Source organism: Diabrotica virgifera, chromosome 3 (genome assembly GCF_917563875.1).
Source record: "Diabrotica virgifera virgifera chromosome 3, PGI_DIABVI_V3a".
Taxonomy (NCBI): Eukaryota; Metazoa; Arthropoda; class Insecta; order Coleoptera; family Chrysomelidae; genus Diabrotica; species Diabrotica virgifera.
The window spans coordinates 190816062-190843134 of NC_065445.1; the positions used below are offsets into that span (position 1 = coordinate 190816062).

At 35.4% G+C, this 27073-nt stretch overlaps 2 protein-coding genes across 2 annotated transcripts in view; one reads left to right on the forward strand and one right to left on the reverse strand.

Annotated features, from left to right (window-relative positions):
- Positions 1–27073, forward strand: part of LOC114333765 (GAS2-like protein pickled eggs) — a 579287-nt gene that overhangs the window by 135644 nt on the left and 416570 nt on the right. The gene's annotated exons all lie outside the window — the stretch shown is intronic.
- On the reverse strand, positions 14773–16391 carry LOC114333763 (L-threonine ammonia-lyase-like). The gene has a single exon (XM_028283756.1). It carries the CDS (start codon positions 16319–16321, stop codon positions 14903–14905), a length of 1419 nt encoding a protein of 472 aa, XP_028139557.1. The 5' UTR covers positions 16322–16391; the 3' UTR covers positions 14773–14902.

The window sequence follows — 27073 nt, forward strand, 5'->3', positions numbered from 1 at the left end:
TTATTTAAATAATTATATATAAAACATTAAAAACAAATTTGCAAAAAATTATTTTTAGCGTTTTAAATAAGCACTATAAAATATCTTATTTTACAAACTAAGTTGCGCTATGTTACCAGTATCAAGCAAAAAAAAATTGGTTGAAAGATATTTAATAGTTTTTGAGATATTGAATTTGTTTATTAAATGTTACTATATTTTCAATTGCAAAAACGCCGTTGTTGCCAAAGAAATATTGACCTGCTTAAGATCTCAATATTTTTATTTTTATGTAAATTTTCGATAAATGTATTTATAAATTCAAATTTCAGTTAAACTCCCCCCTAAAATGGCATTTGAAAATTATTCAAATTTGTTTATAATTTGTTTTTTTAATAACGTCGCGGGGATTAAGTATTTTGAAATGCCGTTTCGATCATTGGATTCCTGGGATTTTTTTACTAATTAACAAAATTTTTTTGTCGTTTTTTCTTCTTCTTTTTCTTCTTGGAGTTATATTACTACGGGCCCTTTTAGGGTTAATTTTATTAAGAATGTCGAATCTCTGAATTGTAGATTCTAGACCTAAAAATATTAAGATTTAACTAAAATCTTTTAAATAAAATGTGGCTACTTACTGAGTTACTGACTTACTGAGTAAAAATTTAAAAATTATTGTTACCAAGTACTTTAAAACTATTTGACGTATCCTTATCATACTTGGCAGAAAGTGTGGCTATTATACACCCTATTAACTTGTGATTAATAAACGTTTCTAGCTAGTGCCAGAGACGTACGACAGGGGATAGTGAATGATTGACCCTTCCCAAATTCTACGCCACTGAGTGAATTACTATTGTAGCGAAATTTTTCGATTCTCCAATACTTTGTGTGTAAATAATTTATTGGTATTCATAAAGTCATCAGTTTGAGAGATATTGGAATCTTAAAATGAATGAATGAATGAATCAAAATAACTATGCCGTTTCATTTTTAACGTCCAATATCTCTAAAACTAATGACTTAATCATTACCAGTAAAGAGTATATTATTTACATAGAAAGTAATGGAGAATCGAAAAATTTCGCTAAAATAGTAATTCACTCAGTGGCGTAGAATTTGGGAAGGGTCAACCATTAACTGACCCCTGTCGTACGCCTCTGGTGGTAGCTAGAAACTTTTATTTATCACAATTTATGGGCCATTCCACGAACATACGCCCGTTTTGGATTACTTCAACAACGAATATTGTACTGTGCAACATAAGAAGTACGAAAGTAAATGGCGCTAATAATTATTCCAATAAACAACAATGTAATTTGCAATTTACTTTCGTTCTTCTTATTTTGCACAGTAAAATATTCGTTGTTAAAATAATCCAAAACAGGCGTATGTTCGTGGAATAGGGTGTAGTAGACTGTATAGAACCCACACTTTCTGTAAAGTATGATAAGGATACGTCAAATAGTTTGAAAGTACTTGGTGAAAATAATTTTTACATTTTTAAATAAAACACCCTGTAACTCAGTAAGTAGCCACATTTTATTTAAGTGATTTTAGACCAATCTTGATATTTTTAGGTCTAGAATCTACAACTTAGAGATTCGACATTCTTAATGAAACTTAACCCAAAAAGGGCCCGTAGTAATACAATGCCAAGAAAGAAAAAAAAAAGAAGAGGAAAAAAAAGACAAAAAAATTTGTTAATTAGTGAAAAATTCCCAGGAACCCAATTATCGAAACGGCATTTTAAAATAATTAATCACCGCGACGTTATTAAAACAGCAAATTATAAACAAATTTGAATTATTTTCAAATGCAATTTTAGGGGACAGTTTAATTGAAATTTAAATGTATCAATATACATTTGTCAAAAATATACATAAAAATAAAAATAATAAGATTTAATACAGGTGAATATTTCGTTGGCAACAACCGCGTTTTTGCAATTGAAAATTTAGTAACATTTAAAATTTAAATATTAAATATTTTTCGACCAATTTTTTTTTGCTTAATACTGACCAACATAGCACAACTTATCCTGTAAAATAAGATATCTTATAGTGCTTATTTAAAACGCTAAAAATAATTTTTTGCAAATTTGTTTTTAAAGTTTTATGTATAATTATTTAAATAAATAGGGGGTCAAATTTAATTTAGTAAGACTTATGTGAAAGATTTACCCTTCAACTTTACAGAAAATAATCCTATAGACCTTTATTAGTAATTGAATGACCTCAGCAGTTAAAAAAGTATTTTTTTTGCAAAAATGACCCCTTTTTAATTATTTAAACAATGATCCCCTTGTATGATTTGGATACTTTCTTGAAAATATCTTTTGTACCCACCTAAACTTTGATATAAAATTTGTTTCAACCTGTACGAATTTACATTTTGATTTACATGTAGTGTAATTTTATTTTACTAGACTATTATGAGATAAGTATGGTATCTTTTGGGTCTATGGTATACAAGGAAGGTAAAAGGGTCAGTATATACTACCATTGTTTATCTACACAAGTCTAGTCTTGGTCTAGTTATACAATGGTACTACGCTTTAACCGCCTATTGTTACATCTGGTTTATCGGAGGTACTCATTTTAATAATTGAAAACTTAGACTTATAGACAATTGAGAACTTATATTAATGAGGAGATAAGCCAGACAAGGAGACATGTCATCGCCTAAGTTTTTAACACTTGCTTTGGAGGATATTTTAAAAAAACTGGAATGGTAGCAAAAATATATTAACATTGATGGACACTACTTAAATCACTTGCGATTTAAGACCTTAAAATAACAAACTTAAAAAAACCATCGGAGAAGTAGGACTAAAAATGAATATTGAGAAAGCCAAGGTAATATTAACTGAAGAAAATATGTGAACTTGGGGCATAAAATAAAACAAGGCAAACAAAAACAAACTGAAGAAATACTCATAAGAATAAGAATGACTTGGATGTCAGTAGGTAAACTAAGCTTTATTATAAAAGATCCAAAAATCACATATATCCTTCCTGTTAGGACTTATGGAATGGAGACTATCACACTTATTGACCGATCTCTCAATAGACTTAAAACAACTCAAAGAGCTATTGAGAGACTTAGATAAATGTAAGCTTAAGAGATCACATGAGAAACGAAGATCTAAGAAGAAGAACTTAAGGAAAGATGTGTTATCGAGGCTATCGCAAAATCTAAATGGATATGGGCACGACATGTGGCAAAAGAAAGCGAAGAGAAGTGGGCAAAGAGAAGAGTACAATGGTGACCAAGAGCACATAAACGAGTCCTAGGAAGACCGCAAAAAAGATGGATCGACGGCATTAAAGAAAAGGCGGGAAGAAACGGTCACCAGACAACTCAAGACGAATATAGAAAACACAAGGGGAGGCCTATATCCAGGAATAAACCAGAAGAGGCTGCCAAAGAAGAGACTTATTTTATTTAGGCTGAGTCGATCTGGGGCCTACCGTTATTTTTTAAAATATCTAAATGTTCTCGCCAGCTCTGGGATCTATCTCCGGCCTTCTGCATAATAGGCATAAACTCTACTGCTTGAGCTATCCGACCTATTCGGCTTTCAGAGTTCTTTTGAGTATCTTCTATTGAACTTACCCATGGCTACAAGCACAAGGCCAAAAGCATTACATCACACAGGTCATTCTTTTGATTTTTCTGTTTATAAAAAAACACTAAGTTTTCAATCTAATAGCACATAAAACAACACCAAAAAATGTTGTTCCACATCCTACCAGACTGAAAACAATGGGAACCTTCTCTGGTAACACCTTCGAGGCTTCTACAATTTGCAAGCTATAACGGATGCTGAGACTAAGGAAGATGAGGGAATTTTACAATTTGTAATTCACATCCCATCTGCCCAGCGCGGTAAAGTTCCAACGAGAATGGTTCCCTTCGTACTCCAATCAGAGTAAACATGTAAATCAAAATTGAATAACCATTTTCAATTTCGTTGCAACACGAAACTACAGCCGCATCATTATTCCAGTCCAATCAGAGAGTGCAGCAAGCACCTCTACTGGTTTCGAAACTTATTAGTCTCTCATCAGGGGGCACATATACTACTCTTTCTGGCCCAACTAGGACAAACCCCGGCGTGCAGTCACGGATTGCAACGAACGAAATGAACACCGGGGTTTGTCCTAGTTGGGCCAGAGAGAGCAGTATATGTGCCTCCTGATGAGAGACTAATAAGTTTCGAAACCGATAGAGGTGCTCTCTGATTGAACTGGAATAATGATGCGGCTGTAGTTTCGTGTTGCAACGAAATTGAAAATGGTTATTCAATTTTGATTTACATGTTTACTCTGATTGGATTACGAAGGGAACCATTCTCGTTGGAACTTTACCGCGCTGAGCAGATGGGACGTGAATTATAAATTGTAAAATTCCCTCGTCTTCCTTAGTCTCAGCATCCGTTATGGCTTGAAAATTGTAGAAGCCTCGGAGGTGTTACCAGAGAAGGTTCCCATTGTTTTCAGTCTGGTAGGATTTGGAACAACATTTTTTGGTGTTGTTTTATGTGCTATTAGATTGAAAACTTAGTCTTTTGCTAGCAGTTGCCGCTAGGGCATCCATGTCATTTCGTTCGTTGTAATCGGTGACTGCACGCCGGGGTTTGTCCTAGTTGGGCCAGAGAGAGCAGTATATGTGCCTCCTAATGAGAGACTAATAAGTTTCGAAACCGTTAGACATGATTGCTGCACTCTCTGATTAAACTGGAATAATGATGCGGCTGTAGTTTCGTGTTGCAACTCTCGCTGCACTGAGAAAATTTAGCAATTCCAGATACCTAGGGTATCAAAAGAATTGAACTTTAGGAGAATCCTTTCGTTTATCGAACCTTGGTAATGCTGTTTGTAGTATGCCCATAAATTTTTTGACTCAGTCATCTGAACGATTCTATCAGTACTCCTTTCTGCATAGACGTGTAAAAATGTTGGTTAAGAGACAATGAATGCTTAACACCTTCATTGGGGATCAAGACTCATAACCTCTCGAGGTAGAGAATTATTAAAAAGTGTCAAAAACAATAATTTACTAACGGCATCTACGGGTCAACCGACTTACTGGCCAACTGACACACGAAAAGTTCCTGATCTCATCGACTTCTGTATTATCAAAGGTATCTCTCTAAACTACTTGAAAGTTCAACCTTTGTTCGATCTCTCATCTGATCACTCTCCCTTCATTATTACTCTAAGTACACAGGTGCTTCTTCTTCAAATGCAAATCCACTAATGGATGTTGGCGATCACATTTTCCATTAACTCTCTGTTTCTTGCAATGTGGATCAGTGATTGTATGTCGGTAATCCCTGTCCATTGCCTTATGTTTCGGAGCCAGGACATTTTCTTGCATCCTATTCCTCTCTTGCCTTCAATTTTACCCTGGATTATAAGTTGAAGGAACTGGTATTTTTCGTTTCGCATGATGTGACCCAAATACGCCGTTTTTCTTTTCTTGATGTTTTCGAAAAGCTGACGTTCTTGGTTGATTCTTTTAAGGACATCCACATTTGTGACTTTCGCCGTCCATGGTATCTTTAGGATACGGCGATAAAGCCACATTTCGAAGGCTTCTAATCTGTTTATATCCCTCGTTTTGAGTGTCCAGCCCTCTATGCCATATAGCAGCACCGACCACACGTAGCATTTAGTAAACCTTAGTCTCAGTGTAAGGTCGAACTCTGAGCAGCTCAGTACCTTCCTGAATTTTACGAAAGCTTGTCGAGCTTGCTCAATGCGACATTTTACTTCCCTGTCCGATGCCCAGTCTTCAAAAAGCCACGTTCCTAGGTATTTGAATTTGCTCACTCTCTCAATGGACTTAGTATTCAGTGTTATGGTGGAGTTTTCAAATGCATCCAAGTTTCTGGAGATGATCATGAATTTGGTCTTTTTGGTATTAATCTCTAATCCCATTCGCTTACTGTATTCTCCGATTATAGTGACAAGTTGTTGAAGATCTGCTATGTTGTCGCAAATTAAGACAGCATCATCAGCATATCGTATGTTGTTGATTAATACTCCATTCACTTTGATTCCCATCTCTGCATCTTCCAAAGACTCTTGAAATATGGCTTCCGAATAAATGTTAAATAAAAGAGGGGAAAGCACACATCCCTGCCGAACACCCCTTCTTATATGTATGGATTTGGATATAGAATTGTCTATTTTTAATTGTGCTGCCTGATACCAGTACAAGTTTTCAATGCATCTTATGTCTTTTTGGTCTATATCAAGCTTCTTGAGGATCTGCATTAACTTGTGATGTTGGACACAATCAAACGCTTTCTCGTAGTCTAGAAAGCACAGGAATACGTCCTTCCTCTGATCGTAACAATTTTGGACCAACACCTGTGTTGCTACTATTGCTTCTCTTGTTCCCAAACCTTGCCTAAACCCAAATTGAGAATCACTGATGTCCCATTCACATTTACATTTTTTGTATAATCTTTGATGTAGTAGCACACAGGTGCACCACATCACAAAACCACTAGTTTTATCCAATAGCCGGACAAACTCGAATACCTTCAGAGATATAATAAAAAATAGTATTACTTTAAACCTACCACTAAAATCTGAGCAAGATATAGAAGAAGCAGTCAAACATCTAACTGTAAAAATTCAACAAGCCGCATGGGAAGCTTCACCTGATATATCATATGCTTAAGAGACCGGGTTCATACCCGCTCTATATAAAAACCATGATATACGAGAAAAGACAATTAAGAAAAAGATGGCAGACCACCCGTGCTCCAGATGACAAAACCAAATACAACAGAGCAGCCCGTCAATTAAAAAAGGTCCTACAGGAACACAAAGAACAAGAAATAAACTATTTTCTAGAGAATCTGTCTAGCTCTGAAGAAAAGAACTACTCGTTATGGAAATTGTCTAAAAAACTCAAAACACAATCACAAACTAAAGCACCGATAAGAAAAAATGATGGCACCTGGTCTCGAAGTGACGAAGAGAGGGCTAACACCTTCGCTGAACATCTTCAGTCAGTTTTCCAATCGCACAAGAGAGAGGTTCCAGAGAACGAAGAGAAATTTATTACAGATATAGCAGATGAACCCTACCAGATGTGTCTTCCCGCCAGAAAAGTTAAAATTACCGAAATTCAAGAAGTAATCAAAAACCTAAATACAAAAAAAGCACCTGGATACGACCTGATAACAGGACTAATTCTCAAAGAACTACCTGAAGAAGCAATAAAGCTACTAATGTACATATATATAATGCTGTCCTAAGATTGTGCTACTTCCCCGCCCAATGGAAGGTAGCACAAATCATTCTAATTCATAAACCCAACAAAGACACAACCCAACCTTCATCCTATCGTCCTATTAGCCTTCTGCCTTTACCCTCCAAAGTGTTTGAGAGGCTTGTCCTGAAAAGAATAGTCACTGTCATTACAGAAAAAAACCTAATACCTCATTACCAATTCGGATTTCGACAACAACATGGCACAATCGAAGGGTAGTCAGAACCGCAAGAGATGCACTCGAGAACAAGAAATATTGTACAGCAGCCTTCCTGGATGTCTCCCAAGCCTTCGACAATGTATGGCATAAAGGTCTAATATCAAAACTTAACAGACAATTGCCTCATCCAATCTGCATACTCCTACAATCATACCTCAGCAGATCGTATCAGATAAAACTAGGGGAGGCCCTCACCACTCTACATCCCATCCACTCTGTCGTACCCCAAGGAAGTGTCCTTGGACCCACACTGTACCTCCTGTTCACAGCAGATATACCAACTTCAGATCGTACAACAATTGCAACATATGCTGATGACACTGTCCTAATGGCTTGCCACGAAAATCCGACCCTAGCTTCACAGATACTACAAAGTCACTTAAATAGACTTGAAATGTGGTTTAAACTGTGGAGAGTCAAAGTTAATAGCTCCAAGTCAACACACATTACGTTTACACTAAGGAAGGGATCAATCCAGCTGTAACCTTCAACAACACACCACTGCCAATAAGAAGTGACGTCAAATACTTGGGGATTTACCTAGACAGCCGCCTAACATGGCAAAAGCACATTTGGAACAAACGACTGCAACTGGGACTCGTTTATAGAAAGATGTACTGGTTCATCATTAATCAAAAATCACGCCTAAGTCTAGACAATAAACTTCTGATCTACAAAAGTGTACTGAAACCTATCTGGACGTATGGCATCCAAATCTGGGGAACTGCCAGTGAAACAAATTTACTCAAGATACAGCGCTTTCAATCAAAAGTTCTAAAGCTCCTTGGTACATTTCCAACGATAATATACATAGGGATCTCTAAGTCCAAACCGTCAAAGAAGAAATTGTTTCTCTGTGCTCCAAGTACCACAATAGACTACAGGTTCACTCAAACATATTGGTCACCAATCTCCTCACACCCCTACAGAATAGAAGACTAAAAAGAACAGACACTCTTGACCTCAACACTAACTAATCATTCACACGTATTACTATTGTATTACTATTCAAATTAATTCAATTAATTTATTAATAACTGTACTAATTCAATCTTTATTGTACTCTTTTAGGTATTCACCACTGGGTGAATACTGACTGTGTCACACTCTTAACACTCATATGTATTGTAACAAAATAATTATTGACCTACCCTCGTATACCAGCTCCCGTCTCCGGACAGACAGAACACTATCGATGTTTCGAGATACGCCGATGCAGCGACGATGACGTGCAAGCGGTCACATGGACATAGCTGGAGATATATAGATATTTCTGGAATATCTGTATCGCATATATAAATAGGACATATTTGTAAATAGAGTTGGTCTTAAGCTAAAGTTTGTAAAGTAAACTTGTATAAATATAAATAAAGTCGTATATAAATACGAACCGCTAGTTTTATTGTAATTAGAAGTAATTACAGTAAATAACCGCTACAGTTGGTGTTAACGGTGTGGAGTGTAAATAAATGAAAAGTGAAAAAAAAAGACTTTTGAACTTTATTCGTCGGAAATAATCGGAGTGCGTTAATTGTTCGGTATTCGGAAAGACTTTTGAACTTTATTCGTCGGGAATAATTGAAGTGCGTTGATTGTTCGGTATTCGGAAAGACTTAGACATTTTGAAAAGTACGTGTGTGCCGACCAAAGATGTTGCTACAAGAACTGACCATAAAACAGCTCCGTGAACAATTAGAAGAGTACGAATTAGACAGCAGTGGGTGCAAGATAGTCCTACAAGCACGACTCAAGGATGTCCTCACGAAGAACGGAGATAACCCAGAGACGTTCCACTTCCAGTCAGCAGAACAAGTAATCTTATCGAAATTAAAAACTGTTTCTGAAACGATCGATGAAACTTCTAGACAGAACAACGAGAAACTTGAGGAAGTTAGTAGACAGAACAACGAGAAACTTGAAGAAGTTAGTAGACAGAACAACGAGAAATTTGAAAGTGTTTCTCAAAAGATCGATGAAACTTCTAGAAAAAGCGACGATAAATTCGAAAATGTTGCTAAAAGATTTGACGAGACTTCTCAAGTAATTAAAGAAGTTTGTAGACAGAGCAACGAGAAATTTGAAAGTGTTTCTCAAGTAATTAAAGACGTTTGTAGACAGAACGACGAGAAATTTGAAGAGGTTTCTAGAACATTCGATAAGATACAGAAAAGCGTAGACGACAGTAAAGAAATGTTAGAAGATAAGATCAAACAACTAGAGACTATGGTAACCAATACGAAAGTGCTACCTTCAGTTAATGCAGTAGTTTTGGCCGTAGAAGAGAAGATCAAAGAATTAGAGAGCATGATAACCGATACAAAAGTGCAACCGTCAGTTCATGCAGTAGCTTTAGATCCTGTAGTGAAAGATGAACTACCGAGAGAAGAAATGTCGCATAATATGAGATTCAAATTACCACCATTTGATGGAAAGTCCTCTTGGTCCATATATCTTAGACAGTTTGAAGCTATTGCGACCGCCAATCATTGGACCGAACAAGAAAAGGCTGTTTCCTTGACTGCTGCTTTACGAGGTGATGCTGCAGATATATTAAGGTCAATTCCCAAGGGTCAAGAAAATTGTTACCAGACCTTGTTCACTCGTCTAGAAAAACGCTATGGAGATGCCCATCTACAACAAGTATACAAAGCACAACTGCGAAGTAGAAGTCAACGAGCAAGTGAGAATCTGCAAGAATTTGAAGCAGATGTGGCTCGTGTGGTGCGGTTGGCTTATCCAGAGGTGCCAGACAGCGTTTTAGAAGAAATTGCAGTAGATACCTTCGTCAATGGGCTGAAAGATAATGAACTACAGAAAGCTTTACGACTAGCAAGACCGAAAGTTTTAGATGAAGCACTTGCTATTGCCTTGGAACACGAAGCAGCTAGCCAAGCTTCACGAAACAATCGAGTAATAACCGTGGAAAAAGGCGATAAGAGAAAAGATGAACGTTTGGTGGAAATGGTACGGAGGGTGATTCGTGACACGATGCCGAAGAGACGCATGAAGAGGGCTGGAAGAGTTGGTTCAAATACAGATGCTTCCTCGATACGGCCATGCAGTGAAAGTTGTAATCACCGGCTTAAAGTAGATGAACAGCTTTGCCCTGTGAGACGAACTACCGTCGTTAATGAGCAATGGCAGCCACAACAGTTACAAGAAGCCCAAGAAGACGATCCATGTATAAAAAGAGTATTGGATTGGATGCGTCGAGGTGAGAGACCTAGTTGGCAAAACATTAGTGCATGTAGTCCGGAAGTCAAGGCCTACTGGAGCCAATGGAATTGCCTGATACTAAAAGATGATCTTCTGTACAGAACCTTTGAGAACGATGATGGTACAGAATCTAAGCTTCAGTTGATTGTACCTAAAAGTAAAGTGTCAGAAGTATTGCGTCAGTTGCATGACGGTACATCAGGTGGACACTTTGGTATTACGAAGACTCTGCAAAAGGTTCGAGAACGGTTCTATTGGGTGAACTGTAAAGATGATGTAAGAAGATGGTGCCAGAAATGTGAACTGTGTGCATCCGGTAATGGTCCAGTTGGTAAAAAGAGAGCACCCATGAGACAGTACAATGTTGGCAGTCCTATGGAAAGAGTAGCAATCGACATTGCAGGTCCATTTCTAGAAACTGATGCTGGAAATAAATACATCCTGGTAGCCATGGATTATTTTACAAAATGGACTGAGGCCTATGCATTACCAAATCAAGAAGCTGCTACCGTTGCAGAGGTACTTGTTAAAGAATTCTTTAGCCGATTTGGTGTTCCCTTGGAGATCCACTCCGACCAAGGGCGAAACTTTGAGTCAGCTCTTTTCCAAAACGTTTGTAAATTGATTGGTGCCAATAAGACCAGAACAACACCCCTGCATCCTCAATCAGATGGGATGGTCGAGAGGATGAACCGAACGATGGGTAAACACTTGTCCAAAGTTGTATCTGAACATCAGCGAGATTGGGACCAACACATTCATTTATTCCTGATGGCCTACCGCTCGGCCGTAAATGAAACTACAGGTCAAACACCAACCTGCCTGATGTTGGGTCGTGAAGTTCGGTTGCCCTGCGACCTAGAGTTTGGCTGCGGACCTTCCGAGGAACATGTTGCAGGCGAAGACTACGTTGACCGCCTGAAATTACGAATGAACAACATTCATGAACTTGCCCGACAACACATTCAGATAGCCAGTGACAGAATGAAAGATCAATATGATTCTCGATGCAAGAATGAAAGCTTCGAAGTAGGTGATCTTGTCTGGCTTTATAATCCGCAACGTCGTCGAGGCTTGTGTCCTAAACTGCAAAGACAATGGGAAGGTCCGTATGAAGTTAAGAAGAAAATAAATGACGTAATATATAGAATTAAGAAGTTGCCAAACGGTAAACCAAAAGTTATTCACATAAATCGTCTTGCACCATATGCTGGCTCAAATGAAACAGAAGAAGCACGAGTCCTCCAACAGGAGATGAAAGATGTCGCACAGCCAAGTTTTAATCAATTTATGTCAAATTACGCAGAAAGAAAGAGTGCTAGATTCGGCGTGACCACAGAAGTTCAGCAAGATCTGTTTGGTGTTCCAGAAAACGTCTCTCTAGCCCACTGTGTTGCACAAGACCTCGAGATGACTAAAGGAATCTCGTCCGTATTCAATAGAAAGTTCGGCCGCCTGGACGAGTTAAGGAATCAACAACCTAAAATTGGAAGAGTATTGCGATTGGAAGATGGTCCTCGATCTTTGCTGTATATAGTGACCAGGAAGTCTTATACGGACACGCCAAGCTACGAGAACATATGGCGTGCTCTAACTAATTTGAAGAAAATGGTCTGTAATTATGACATCAAAGATTTGGCTTTACCAAAAATTGGCCATGCAGTAGAAAATCTGGATTGGAAGATTGTGAGAAGCATGCTGGAAGTGATCTTCAGAGAAACTGGCGTACGGATTACTGTGTGTTGCATGAACCCGAAGATGTCATACCCTTCAAAGACAGTAGACTGTTACTTCTTTTCTAGGGGTGTATGCAGAGCCGGAGAATCCTGTAGATTCCGCCATCCTGGGCCATCTAGAGTTGCTGATCGGGACGCTCAGATCTTAAGAGGGGAGCAGTGTAACAAAATAATTATTGACCTACCCTCGTATACCAGCTCCCGTCTCCGGACAGACAGAACACTATCGATGTTTCGAGATACGCCGATGCAGCGACGATGACGTGCAAGCGGTCACATGGACATAGCTGGAGATATATAGATATTTCTGGAATATCTGTATCGCATATATAAATAGGACATATTTGTAAATAGAGTTGGTCTTAAGCTAAAGTTTGTAAAGTAAACTTGTATAAATATAAATAAAGTCGTATATAAATACGAACCGCTAGTTTTATTGTAATTAGAAGTAATTACAGTAAATAACCGCTACAGTATTGTTTATTATTTTTTTATAAAATAGATTGCAATAAAATGGATGTCAAAAAAAAGAGACAATGATTTTTTCTCGGGGTGTCTTCAGTACTTGAGAGGATTGGAGATATCGTCTTGAAACTTTCTATTCTTCTCTGCCGTCCTGTTTGTATTTTTCTAATATCTCTATATATACCTAACGGTCTTCTCGTTGTGTTACATACGTAGATTGTTATTGTTAGCCACATTAAGTTGTTTGTAAGCCTGTTTTTTGTAGTGTCAACATTGTTTCGAGCTTCTGTCATATGTTGTATAATCTGTGTGTAATATTAATATACACTATACACGGCACATTAATATACATTATACAATATATGACAGAAGCTTGATACAAACGAGAGTCGATGAAAAGCACTATAAGTCTTAGTTTGTTGGTTCTTGAATGAGTATCTTTCCTATAGGGCTTTTCAACGCTTTTCATTTGTATCGAGCTTCTGTCATGTCGTATATTAATATTATACACGGATTATGCGACATATGAGAGAAGCTCGAAACAAATAAGAAGCGTTGAAAAGTAGTATTGAATAAGGATGTTAGTTTATAATCAGCCCATAGCCAGTTGTGGCAAACGAATGGCAGCCCCCGGTAATGTAGGGGAGTAAAGTATGTATGCTAAATTTGAAGTTACTCGAGCGTTATGGAAACCTATTGGGTTGTGAGAAGTAGGTCCTAAAACCAAAAAAAGTTAAGTTAAGTTTTCCATGTCGTCGGTGATTCTGCAAAACCTCGTATGAGAATTTTTTTTCAGAATTTAGTTTTTTGCATTGTCAGAACTTCCGTTAAAAATACACATGTTAGCGTAATGAAAATGTCAAGAAACCTAATTACGTTAACATAGTTACGAAATGACATTTTCATTACGTTAACATGTGTACTTTTAACGGAGTTTCTGCCAGGGCAAAATACTAAATTCTGGAAAAACAAAAATTCTCATACGAGGTTTTGCAGAATCCCCAACGATATAGTGGGGGACTTTCCATTTTTTAATTTAATTTTCCATTTCCAACAATCGTTTTTTTCCGATTTATAGCGCCATCCGCCATACATCCATAATTCGAAAAAATGTCTCGAATAAAAATACGTATTTTTACGTAGAGAATTAAAATCTGCAATAAAAAATGGGGACTCTTATTTAAGATTTTAAAGTAACCTCCCACCCCACCTCCGTGGGGGGTCGTGTTTGGTGTTATTTGATAGACTTTTCAAAAATATTGAATACGTGTATTTTTCAGTTTTTCGATCTGATGTTCATTTTGCGAAATGTTGCGGGGGTCGTATTTAAAATTTAAAATTTACCCCCCACCCCTCTCAGTGGGGGGGGTCGTGTTTGATATCATTCTATAGATTTTTGAAAAATATTGAACACGTATTTTTTAGTTTTTCGATCTGACGTTCATTTCGCGAAATATTCGCTTTTTTTGTGAAACTTTGTGACTCGCCCATTTCCTTACGCTCCGCTCAAATCGTCAGATTTTTTAAATATACACTGTTAGGCATGTACTTAACTTACCTTATCTTAATCTGACGATTTCGAGTTTTTCTAAGTATAGATTTTTTTCGGACCCCCCTTAACGAGCTCCCCTGTATTAAGAGCCAATATATAGTAGAGGTAAATTTACAGGGTGCAAGGTTTCTCCCAATGTGATAATCTGACGTGCTTAAGTAACTGCAAAAATTCCTGCTTGGGCTCCTCTACCATAATATGTTGAATTATTTAGTAGACTTGAACATTCATGTCATTATTTCTCATTTGCAAATTAAACAGTAAAACATGTTTTTTAGATACATTTATACTCATAATAGAACTGAAAGTTATTTAAACACTGATATAATTTATTGTTTTCTATGAAAACTATAACAATAATATTTTAGTAAATTAAAAATATAGTGATAATTAAATATAAATAGAGATAACAGTCAAAAAATAGTGTCCATAAATAGTTTAATTACAGGGAACAGTTCCTGGTGGTGCAGAAGGAAAGTCCACAAACTCTACCGAAGCATACTTTTTCTCTAAAGCCTCCTTTAAATCCAAACTATGTTGATAATCCCTCGTTTCAAGTATACATTTAACCAAAACACTGTACACATCTGAAGTAACCCACGCCCTTTCATGCAAAACATGCTTAATGCTAACTCCATTATCACTAATATCAGTCAAAAGTTCAGATACTCCACCTGCTCTGTCTCTGACAATTACTTTTACTTTTATATATCTTCCGTCTGCCGCAAGACCTCTTTCCAGAACCCTACCTAACACTGAAGTATCGATGTTTCCTCCAGAGAGAATAATGGCGAGTTTTTTGCCCTTATATTCGTCCAAGTGTCCCCCTAATATGGCTGCTACTCCCGTGGATCCCGAACCTTCGACGACTACCTTCTCTAACTCTACAAGTCTCAAGATTCCAAGAGCTATACAGTTTTCTTTCAAGGTAACGACTTTTTCTACATGGGGTCGAGCTGTAGCGAACGCATTATATCCTACACAAGGCACTGATAGTCCATCAGCCAGTGACGGTAGTATTGGCGTATCCGTAGGTCTTCCATTATCCATGGCGTTCTTGAAGCTAGCTGCACGCTCTGCTTCTACTGAAATTATTTTTATGTTTGGATTTATCCCTTTAGCAGCTACACATACTCCTGACAAAAGGCCAGCTCCACCTGTTGGTGCTATAATAACGTCAACATCTGGCAAATCTTCTAATATCTCCAAACCACAAGAACCTTGCCCAGCAATGGCATTAGGATGATCGCAACCGCTTATGAAACACATGTTATGCTTTTTTGCCAAGTAAAGAGCAACTTTTTTCGATTCTCCATAATGTTTTCCTTTTAGTATAACATTGGCACCGAAATCTCTGCATTTTGTGATCTTCATGATGGGGGAAATAATAGGCATAACAACTGTGACAGGTATACCCAAAGAAGTTGCATGGTATGCCATGGATTGAGCATGGTTTCCCGCAGAAGCAGTAATAACTCCATTTTTTTTATGTTCGTCTGCTACATTCAGACAAGCATATCGTGCTCCTCTATCTTTGAAACTTCCTGTAATTTGCTTAAAATCATACTTTAAATATATTTCCATACCAAACATTTTCGATAAATGATATGATTTCGCAAAGGGTGTTCGTATTATTCCGTCTTTTATTGCTGCAGCAGCTTTTTTAACATCTTCAAATGAGACTATTACCGGTGAATCAGGATTACAAGCTTCATCTTTAACCTCTTCTATAGCATCTATATCTATACCGTCTGCATTTACAGTTGAACGAGGAATTGTTGTTGATGTAGGCACCGCAGGATTATTTTGTTTATGTCGAGTAGATTTTTCACAAAAACAATCTTCTCTTTTGTTCATATTTGTAATAAAAAATAAATTATTAAATTTAACTAATAATTTTTAACATTAAAATTGACATTTATATTTTTGATATATATGTTTCATTGATGTCAATTTTTTTTATCAATGTTTCTTCTTCTTCTTTTTCTTCCTCCACTTTTGGCGTGCATACTAGTGCATTTGCCAGATTTATCAATGTTTTGTTTTTCTTCTTTTTACAGTAATATGGATTATGTGAAAACTGTGATGTTCATTGCAATTATCCGTATTTTCTCTATTTCACTTACAAAAGTTACGCTAAGAGAATAAAACAAAAGAACTAGAAGCAAAAGTAAATAAAAGTTTAGAAAAAATGAAATCTTTGGTAAAGGATCATAAAGTACGTATAGTAATTAGGTCCTACAGTGGTCAAAGTAGGCAATTGTAAAGGGTAAAAGGATAACCAAAGGATAAGTAGGAGACTAATAGTCTTAGTGATATATTAGAGAGAGAGAGAGTTTCAATATATTTTAAAGTTCTCTTCTTCTTTTATTCCGCACATCCTAGAAAATACGTAGTGTTTATGGAAGTTGATCATGTTCCAACGTTCGCATTGCTGTTTTGATGCTGGATCAGTATGTTTCTCCTTTTTTGGTTGTTTGCACAGCATTTTCGACGTTTGTATTGAGTATTTTATGTTAAAAACGAAAGAAAGACAGGACAAAAAAAATATCCTAGACAAGCTAAACAAACAAAATTGTTCAACAAAGGAACAAATCAACCAAGGTTCAAATCAACCTAATTGAAAACCGATAAAAAAGCAAGTAATTCTCATACTAAAAGTGGAAAGGCGTGCGGATTTGACCAAATTTAGACAAACTTGATAAAATCATAAATCACACAAACATTGAGGAGTATAGAAAGATGGAGAGTATCATGGTTGAAAAATTTAAGGGACGGTTTAAATGTAGTTCAATAGAACTACCATTGTTTCAGTTTTCTGAGATTAAATTATCATATGTAATAAATTCTTTTTCTCTTAAGTTAAATTTGTGGACTAGTTTTTGCAGAGTATCTCCATGTTATCAATGTTGCACCGTCTGCGTAACAGAGCATTCTTACTTCTCTGTTTCCCATTCTGCATGCTGTTCCTTTGCCGATTTCTTCTTTTTCTTCTTCTTCTTCATGTGCCTCATCATTTAAGGACATTGGCGATCATCATTGCCCATTTCACTTTGTCTGAAACGGTTCTAAAGAATTATATTGTTGTTTTTCCACCCCACTGTTTTAAAATTGTCAACTAGGAGGTGCGTCGTCTCCACGGCCCTCTTTTTCCTTTCAATTTCCCTTGTATAACCAATCGAATCAACTCATATATTTCATTTCTTAGTATGTGACCAAAGTAGCTCATTTTTCTTTCCTTCATAGTGTTGAGTATTTCTTTTTCTTTTTAAATCTTTCTTAATGTTTTCGTGTTTGTTACGTGTTGTGCCCGCATTCTTCGATAACACCACATGTCAAAGTGGCAAGTCTTTTTCCAGTTGCGCCCATAATTCTCCAGGCTTCAACTCCATATGAAAGGACAGAAAATACGTAGTTCTAATCCCAACGGAGACATCTCTATACTCCAGTTATATTTACTATTTCCAGTTTTCCATTGCATAATACTGCTCTCATCTTATTGAAATCGCTTCTGGTCATCTTATTGCGTCGTTTTATTTCAAAGCTGCGATCCCATAGTTCATTTAGCTCACATCCCAAGTACTTGCATCTGGGTATTTTCTCGAAAGCTTTTCCTTTAACGTGGATTGGTTCGTCTTTAAACTTGTTCGTACTGACAATTATGATTTTTTTTTTCTTTAGAGCCATTTTTGTGTTCAGAGCGATCAACTAAAATTTGCAACTCTTCTCTGCTGTCCGCAAGGAACATTGTATCGTCTGAATATAGGAGATTGTTTACTAGTGTTCCTTTAATAGGGAACTTGCATATATTTTTAAATATTAAAATAAGGTAACATGATCTTAAAAAGCATGCACGCAAAAAACAAATAGTTTTAATTCATAGGCTTATTACGAGGCTTTGAAAATGCTATAAAATTCAAATTTCTTCAGAGGCGCGTAAACGGGGTCTGACGTCACGATCCACGGTTTACCTGCCATCGACAACAAAAGCGCTAGGATATTTCGAAAATTATTATTTATAAATTCATTCACATTCACTTCAAACTCTCATGTAGAAGTTGATTATATAAATAAAAGTTCAAAAGAAAAAAGGTTGTTTTGGGCATTGTATTAATTCTATTTTATTCGTATTTAATTTGAAATTCCATGGTATTATTTTTGTGTTCTTGTATACTACATAATCAGTTTATGTAGTTTCAAACTGAAATTGATCAGGTGTTAAGACGAATAAGTAAGTATTATTAATAAGCATGTTTAAATTTTTTTATAATAGGTTGTAGTTACTGTTACTTTTATTATTAAAAGTTTTGTTTATTTTGAAGGTTTTTTTATTTCTCCTTTGTTATGAATCTAAAATATTTATATATGATAGGTTTTAATTTTGTTTATTACAAAATATTACGACCATAAGTAGGTTGGGAACATTTCCCCATGAGCTAAAATCTAATTGTGTTGTCCATAATCAAGTAAGTAAAAATTTTGAAAATAATTCAAAATTTACTTATATTTGGATAGAATATGACGCAGGTCTTATTGATAGTTTGATTAATAGCACAAGACTTTTAGAGTGTAAATATTTTCCCCCATCTATTTGGCTGTGCTCATTATTAAAAATAAATGGAATAAAACTTTGATAAAATAAAGTTTTATCCATAAACTATTTTTAATTTCTTTATGTGAGAATGAAATTCAAATTTTAACTTAAATATTTATTTATATATTTTAATAAAACATCCTTTCTTTTTATAAGTAATTTTTTATAGTATCTATGTACACACTTATATATTTTTAAGAAATGTGATATAAGTATTTAATTTTGTTCAAACTTTATAATATAATTTGGGATTTGAGATAGGTTGTAAAATAAAAATGTATTTACGTAAACTAAAAACAATATAAATAAATGAAAATCTTTAAAATTGCAAAATGTTGTCTGCACAGTGCACCTCTCGCACTAGCCAAACGAGAACAGTGGTAAACATTATGGTTGGTGACGTCAGAGCCCAGTGCGCGCTTTTGAAGTTGTTTGAAATAGTGATGTTGATTATAGTTATTTTCGAGTATTCGTTACAAATCGTTACTTTTGTATAAAGTAATCATTTACAGTATTCGTTACTTTGATTACTATGATTACTTTTGTTACTTTTGTATTTGAGTACCGGTAATCATATCGAGAATCGTATTTCTCAGTAGGTAGGTCTGTATAGATATTCAGATATAACAACGACTAGATATTCAGATATAACAACGACCTTCACCGATCTGTTTAAGGGATAAAAATGATTTGATTACTATGATTACTTTGGTTACTTATGTATTTGAGTACCGGTAATCATATCGAGAATCGTATTTCTCAGTCCTCACCCTCACACCCTTAAAACGCTTCATACCGATAACGATATTCGATAACACTCGTAAAATACCGGTCCCGTCCGTTACTCACTCTGATACGATTGGTACGAAGTAATCAAAGTAGATACAATAGTCGTTACTCGCTCTGATACGATTAGTACGAAGTAACGAAGTAATCAGAGTAATCAAAGTAACGATTTGCTTCTCTGTATAGTAATCGTTACTTTCGGTATTCGTAAGTAACGAGTACTTTGTAACGAATACATACTTTTTCAACATCTCTAGTTTGAAACTGTCAATTATCGTGGGCAACTATTAGCAGTTGTTGTGCGTACATTATTAATTGTTAAGATTTTGAATATAATATTTTTAAACATAAATTAACAATTTTATTCAAAAATATTTTTATGTGCAAGTTCCCTAATAGGGATATGCCTTCATTGTTGTCTTCTAGTGCCTCTTTAAACGTACACTCACCGGCACAAAATTCTGCCACCCAAATTTTTTTTATTAAGTTTGACAATCTGTAACTTTATTATTTGTGCTCCGATTTTCAAGATTCTTGCATCAGTTTGTAGGTACATGTATTGATATCGTTTGTTATTATTCCGGTAATAATTTTTTTTTGCTTAGATGGCATTATACGGGGGTGAATGGAAGCGTTGCATTTTCTCATAAATTTAAAAAATTCTGTGGAAAAATTTAAGGGTTTATTTTGCTTCATACTTCTTCTTAATTATCTTGGAGGTATCACTAATAGTAGGGGAGCGAAGTATGCTAAATGTGCAGTCACTCGAGCACTTTGGGGACCTATTGGGTTGTGAAGAGTAGGTGCTAAACCAAAAAAAAGTTAAGTAAAGTTTTCCATTTTAGTGGGGACTTTCCATTTTTAATTTAATTTTCCATTTCCAACAATCGTTTTTCCGATTATAGCGCCATCTATCCATAATTTGAAAAAATGTTTCGAGTAAAAGTTGCTTATTTTTACGTAAAGAATCCAAATCTGGAATAAAAATTTGGGGCTCCTATTTAAGATTTTAAAGTAACCCCCCACCCCACCTCCGTGGGGGTCGTGTTTGGTACCATTCGATAGATTTTTCAAAAATATTGATTAAGTGTATTTTGCAGTTTCTTGATCTAATGTTTATTTTGCGAAATATCGCGGGATTTGTATTTAAAATTTTAAATTTACCTCCCACCCCTCTCAGTGGGGGTCGTGTTTGGTATCATTAGATAGATTTTTGAAAAATAGTAAACACGTATTTTTTAGTTTTTCGATCTAACGTTCATTTCGCGAATTATTCGCTTTTTTTTGTGAAACTTTTTAACTCGCCTATTTCCTTACACCCGCTCAAATCGTCAGATTTTTGAAATATACATTGTTTTGCATGTCCTTAACTTACATTATCTTAATCTGACAATTTCGAGTATTTTTAAGGATAGTTTTTTTTTCTGGCTCCCCTTAACGTACTCCCCTGTGTTAAGAGCTAATATATGGTAGAGGTACATCTTCAGGGCACCAGGTTTCTCCCCATATATGATAATCTGACGCGCTCGAGTAACTGCAAAAATCCCCGCTTGGGCTCCCCTACCATAAGGTTGTGTTTTTTGAATTATCCGAAATCTATTTTCTTGTAAGAGCTGTAAATAAAAAACTGCTTTGAAGCAGTTTGGTTTGAACAACAAAACCAAACAATTCAATAGCGAGTATGTCCACCTCTTGCAGCAACGACAGCTCACAATTTGTTTGGCATCGAATAAAGATGTGTTTTCCTGGTCTGGGAAATAGCCTGATATTCCTCTACCAGGGCCATAACTGTACCAAATTTTCTGGAGGCCTAGGATAACGGCGAATAGCTTTTTTTTTAGTTCATTTCATAAATGTTCAATAGGATTGAGATCTGGGCAGCATGCGGGCCATTCTAATCTTTCAATCCAACCTCTATTTTATGAGTCAATCAGTGTTTTTATTTACAAAAAATGGTAAAGTTCTTACAATAAAAGAGATATTCAGATAATTCAAAAAAACAAAATTTTAATGATGCCTCCGGGAGAGTATGGCAGGACTATGAACAAAAGCAGCTCTTCCATTTTTCCACAGAATTTTTTAAAGTTACTAGAAAATACATCGCTTCCATTCACCCCTGTATAATGCCATGCAAGCAAATTTTTTTTGTTACCGGAATAATACCAAACGATATTAATACATGTACCTACAAATTTAGTTCATTTCAGAAGAGCAGACCAAAATCGATGGATAAACCGAATAACAGAGTGGAGCCCTATAGGAAAAAGGAAGAGAGGCAGACCCCGAAGATCCTTCAGAGATGAAGTAGACGAAGTAATGGAGAAAAGAAATCTACAGGAAGGGGACTGGCAAGACAGATAGAGCTGGAGAGAACGGTTGAGTGAAGGAATACAGTGAAAACTGTGGAAATCCTTAGTATATATACCTACAAATTGGTGCAAGATTGAAAATAGGAGCACAAATAGTAAAGTTATAAATTGTCAAACTTAATCAAAAATTTTGGGCGGCGGTATTTTGTGCCGGTGATCTCTTCTGATCACATATTAAAAAGTAAAGGGGATAATACACATCCTTATCGTACTTCTCTTCGTATAGGTTCGTTTTAGATGTTTATTGGTCTACTCGAATTATGGCTTTCTGATATCGGTATAAATTTGTAATAATTTTCATATCCTGATCATCTATTTCTGTGTTCCGTAATATGTTTGCAAGACTTCTGTGTTGAATTTTGTCGAAGGCATTCTCAAAGTCAACCAAACATATGAATACGGCATAGTTGACATCTTGACACCGTCTGAGTGTTTGTATAAAGTAAGTTTAATTAATTGTATTTTGCTTGTAGTAGTGCATTTTAATCATTAATTTTATTTACTACATACAATTGTTTACCTTTTAATAACATAACCTTAATATTACTTTTTCTTCTTATAATTTTTTTGAGCTATGGCCTTGACAATTGTCCAGCAACCAGGACCAATATGATTGGCCAATATAATTAAAAGTGCGAAAAATGTTGCTGAGCTATGAAACCAGGTGTCGCTTTTCCGAACTTGCACGGTTCCAATAGGGCTTTTCATCGATTGTCATTTGTTTCGAGCTCCTGTCATATGTTGTATAATCCGTGTATAATAATGACTGTGAATGAAAAGCCCTATACGTACGAACTGTCAGAGTGTCAGTTCAGGGGTAATAATTGGGAAATGACTATTATCCCAATGGAGGTGTTTTATAAAGTTATTTTATTGAAGTGTTTAATCTTTTTGCACTATAGGGCTTTTCATTCACAGCCATTTGTTTCGAGCTTCTGTCATATATCGTATAATCTGTGTATATTAATATTATACACATATTATACAACATATGACAGAAGCTCGAAACAAATGACAATCGATGAAAAGCCCTATTGAGGAGATTAATCGATTCAACATTAAAGAACTTGAACATCATACCGAGTATTACTGGTATAGATATAAATATAGAATCGTAATAAATAAATTAAAAATAAGCAAAAGGTAAATGGTAATCAATCTCGAAAATAAACAAATAAGTTTCCATTCGACAGAACTATAGCCACACTCACAATATTACTTGTCACTTTTCCTTAAAGAATAAATAGGTACATACCGAAAGTAATCAAATTAAGATAGAATAGTAGTTAATCGTTCTAATAATTATGTTTGAAAATCAAAATTACAATTTTACTAAACTAAAAGTTAAATAATTTGAAAACCCAAAAACTAATAGGTCTTGATCCCGCGTATGAAAAAAAAGTTGATTAATAGCAAGCTAAAAATTTGTTAATAGCTTAAGGGTATCTAGTCGGACAAACTTTGATATATGGGAACACTGGAACAGGGGCAGTTTTAATTGTGGAACTGGTTAAAAATTTGGAACGGTCACACCACGAAAACGGCACATGTATTTTGTCCGACAGAACAGACTTAAACTCTTCGAACAGAGATTAAACTCTCATGCAAAAATCAGACTGCTATTTATCACCAACTGGGCGTTTTAATTAGTGGAACATGTAGAATATGTCAAATGACAGGAATTATGACAGGTGATAAATAGAAGTCTGATTTTTGCATGAGAGTTTAATCTCTGTTCGGAGAGTTTAGGTCTGTTCTGTCGGACAAAATAAATGTGCCGTTTTCGTGGTGTGGCCGTTCCAAATTTTTAACCTGTTCCACAATTAAAACTGCCCCTGTTCCAGTGTTCCCATATATCAAAGTTTATCCGACTAGACACCCTTAAGCTATTAACAAATTTTCAGCTTGCTATTAATCAACTTTTTTTTCATACGCGGGATCCAGACCTATAAACAATAAATTGAAATAATAACCAACAAATCCGCTATCACTGTCACTTAAAATCATAAACGTCAAAATTAATAGTAAACAAGATATCAGCGACATACCAATTTGTTTATCCTTGTTTAACTTATTGTGATTTCTATGGACAAGCGGAGCCTATTTTACTTCAAATCAGGCCTGAGGCACTACATAATTTTCGGGCCCCTAAAAAAAAATTAATAGTAATAATAATAAATGTTTTAAATGTATTAATTATTTAATAGAAATATAGTTGCACCAGAAATTTAAATTTTTATTAAAAATAAATAAAATTTATATTTAAACAATTAAACATTGTTTAACTGTTTACAGTGCAACAACTACCGTGGAATTTCTCTACTATATCGCCTAGTGAGAACAATAGTGGCGAAACTCGAAAATTAACGTTTTTGAGTTAAGTCCATCAATCGACATCTAAATATGCCGTCTTTTATGTGCAATATCGGCTAACAATTATTTAATTTCCTAATTACTAGAGGGCGCCTACAAGTCTTTATGGTATTGTGAATTTGTCAAATATTTTGATGCATTAACGACGAAAGCACACCAAACTTTATATCAATACTGGCGAATCTGCAATTACGCCGTGCCTACATGTATTTGAAATATTAGATATTTTATTAAAGATAGTAGTACAGTGTGCAATAATGGCGAATGAGCACTTTTGTCTGTGTGGTCGTTTTTGCTTTTGTGTTTTTTTTATAAAACTTCTTACAGAGAAACTCAGTTTCAATCGTTCTTAGGTACTTAGAAATAGCAAATCAAGAAAGCGTCTATCCACTTTGCATCAGTATTGTTTAATTCCACACTATCGAGAACCAACATTCATTTCTAAAAAGAAGTCTTACAAAATAAATCAATTCCTTCTACCCACAATCATTTCTTTAGTAGTTTGAAATACGAAACATACGTGAGTGAAATGATGAATTTAATTTTACTATTTATAGTTCTTTTGCTTACTTTTTATCTTTTATCATGTTTATCGTTTTCATAATTATTACTTAAGATCTTATTTTGTTATTTTTCTATTGTACTTTAGTTTCATTTTGCGCATAACTGGTGTGTACAATAAAATATTTTATTTGATGCGTTTAATTTATTTTTAGAATAAATTTTTTAATTATTTAAAACAGAAACTAAACTGTTGTAGTATAGTAGTATTAAAGTATAGTGGCGAAACATCAAATTAAACATCTTCGATAATGCAATAATGGCGTAACGCAGAAAAAAAAATCAAAAATAAATACAATATCCATCTTTTCTTCAAATAAAATTACTTCTACTAATTGGTTTACATATCTAGAAAGCACATTATTAGAAAAATTTTGCCAAATGATTACCTATAAGTCAGTTATACTGTTTAGCAGTTTCATCAAAACTTCAAATACGATTATCTCTAAATGTTCATTTTGAAGTTTCGTCACTATTGTTCTCAGCAGGCGATATACAGCATATAAAGTCCTCACGCGGCTCCAACCACCAGCAGAAAATATTATTGGAGAGTATCAGGCGGGCTTCAGATGGGAAAGACCGACAATGGATTAAATATTTACAGTCCAGCAGGTCTTGAGCAAATCATGGGAACACGACATTGATGTTCACAACGTGTTTGTAGACTTCAAGCAGGCATACGATTCAGTCAAAAAGAACAGACTATACTATATATTGAGAATAACACAGGGAAACAGAGCTTATATTGCCCTCGACCATATATTTCGGTCTAAAAGTGTCCACCGAAATACAAAGATGAGAATCTATAAAACTTTAATACGACCAACAGCATGCTATGGAAGTGAAGCATGGGTCCTGAAAGCAACATCCAAAAACAAACTTGATGCATTCGAAAGGAAACTACTGAGGAGAATACTAGAACCTGTGATGGAAATCGGAATCTTCAGAATTCGATACAACAACGAGCTTTATTAACTTTATAAGGAAACACCACTGCCAGACTTAACTAGAATGCAAAGATTGCAATGGGCCGGACATGTGATAAGAATGGGAGAGGATAGGCTACCAAAAAGAGCACTGGACTCTAGGATGCAGGGAAAGAGACCGGTTGGAAAGCCAAGAAAGTGCTGGGAAGACACAGTAAGCAGCGATGCACAAGCATTTTTAGGAGTCCGTGTATGGAGAAGAACAGCGACAGATAAACAAGGGTGAAGGCAAAAAATAAAGAAGGCCAAGGCTCAATTTGGACTGTAGTGTCGGAAAAGAAGAAGAAGAAGAACAGGATGGGAGGACGAACTTCCTTTTTGTGCACTGTTGTGGGGTGTAAAATATAATATTGCATCTTTTTGTGCCTGCCGTTTCCGTTCTCTTAATTTTTGCTTTTTTCGTTTTTTACTGCCACTTAAATATTTGTAACTCATGATAATAATGAAACGATTACTTAGTTAAGAAAAATAAGTGTTAAAAGAAATTTAATAAAATGACTAATGCAATACCTTATCTTTTCAGAAAACGGCATTAAACATCAAACTGAAGATTAAACTTAAAAGTGTATTTCGTATAAATATTATGACAATACGTGCCGATACTTTTTGTTATTTTTACCTCTTGTTAATCCTTTGGAGTGGTGTCTAAATTTTGCTTATTGTTATATATATATATACTAAGGCAATCTACCTACTCTTATTGCAGTTTTATGATAAGAACGGTTTATGGTTTATGAATATAACTCTAACCTAATTTGTTGCTATCTATCATTTCCTGTTCGTAAAATGAAATAATTTTGAATTTTGTTTTGTCAATAAAAATATTCTTTTAGTGATCTTTTCGGGCCCCATTGAAATGCGGGCCCGAGGCAGGGGCCTCACGGGCCTAGTGGTAAAATAGGCCCTGTGGACAAGCGGCTTAATTTTGCGATACTAGTTT

Coding starts and splice junctions, on each gene's coding strand:
- LOC114333763 (XM_028283756.1), bottom strand. CDS start 16,321: ATGAACAAAAGAGAAGATTGTTTTTGTGAAAAATCTACTCGACATAAA.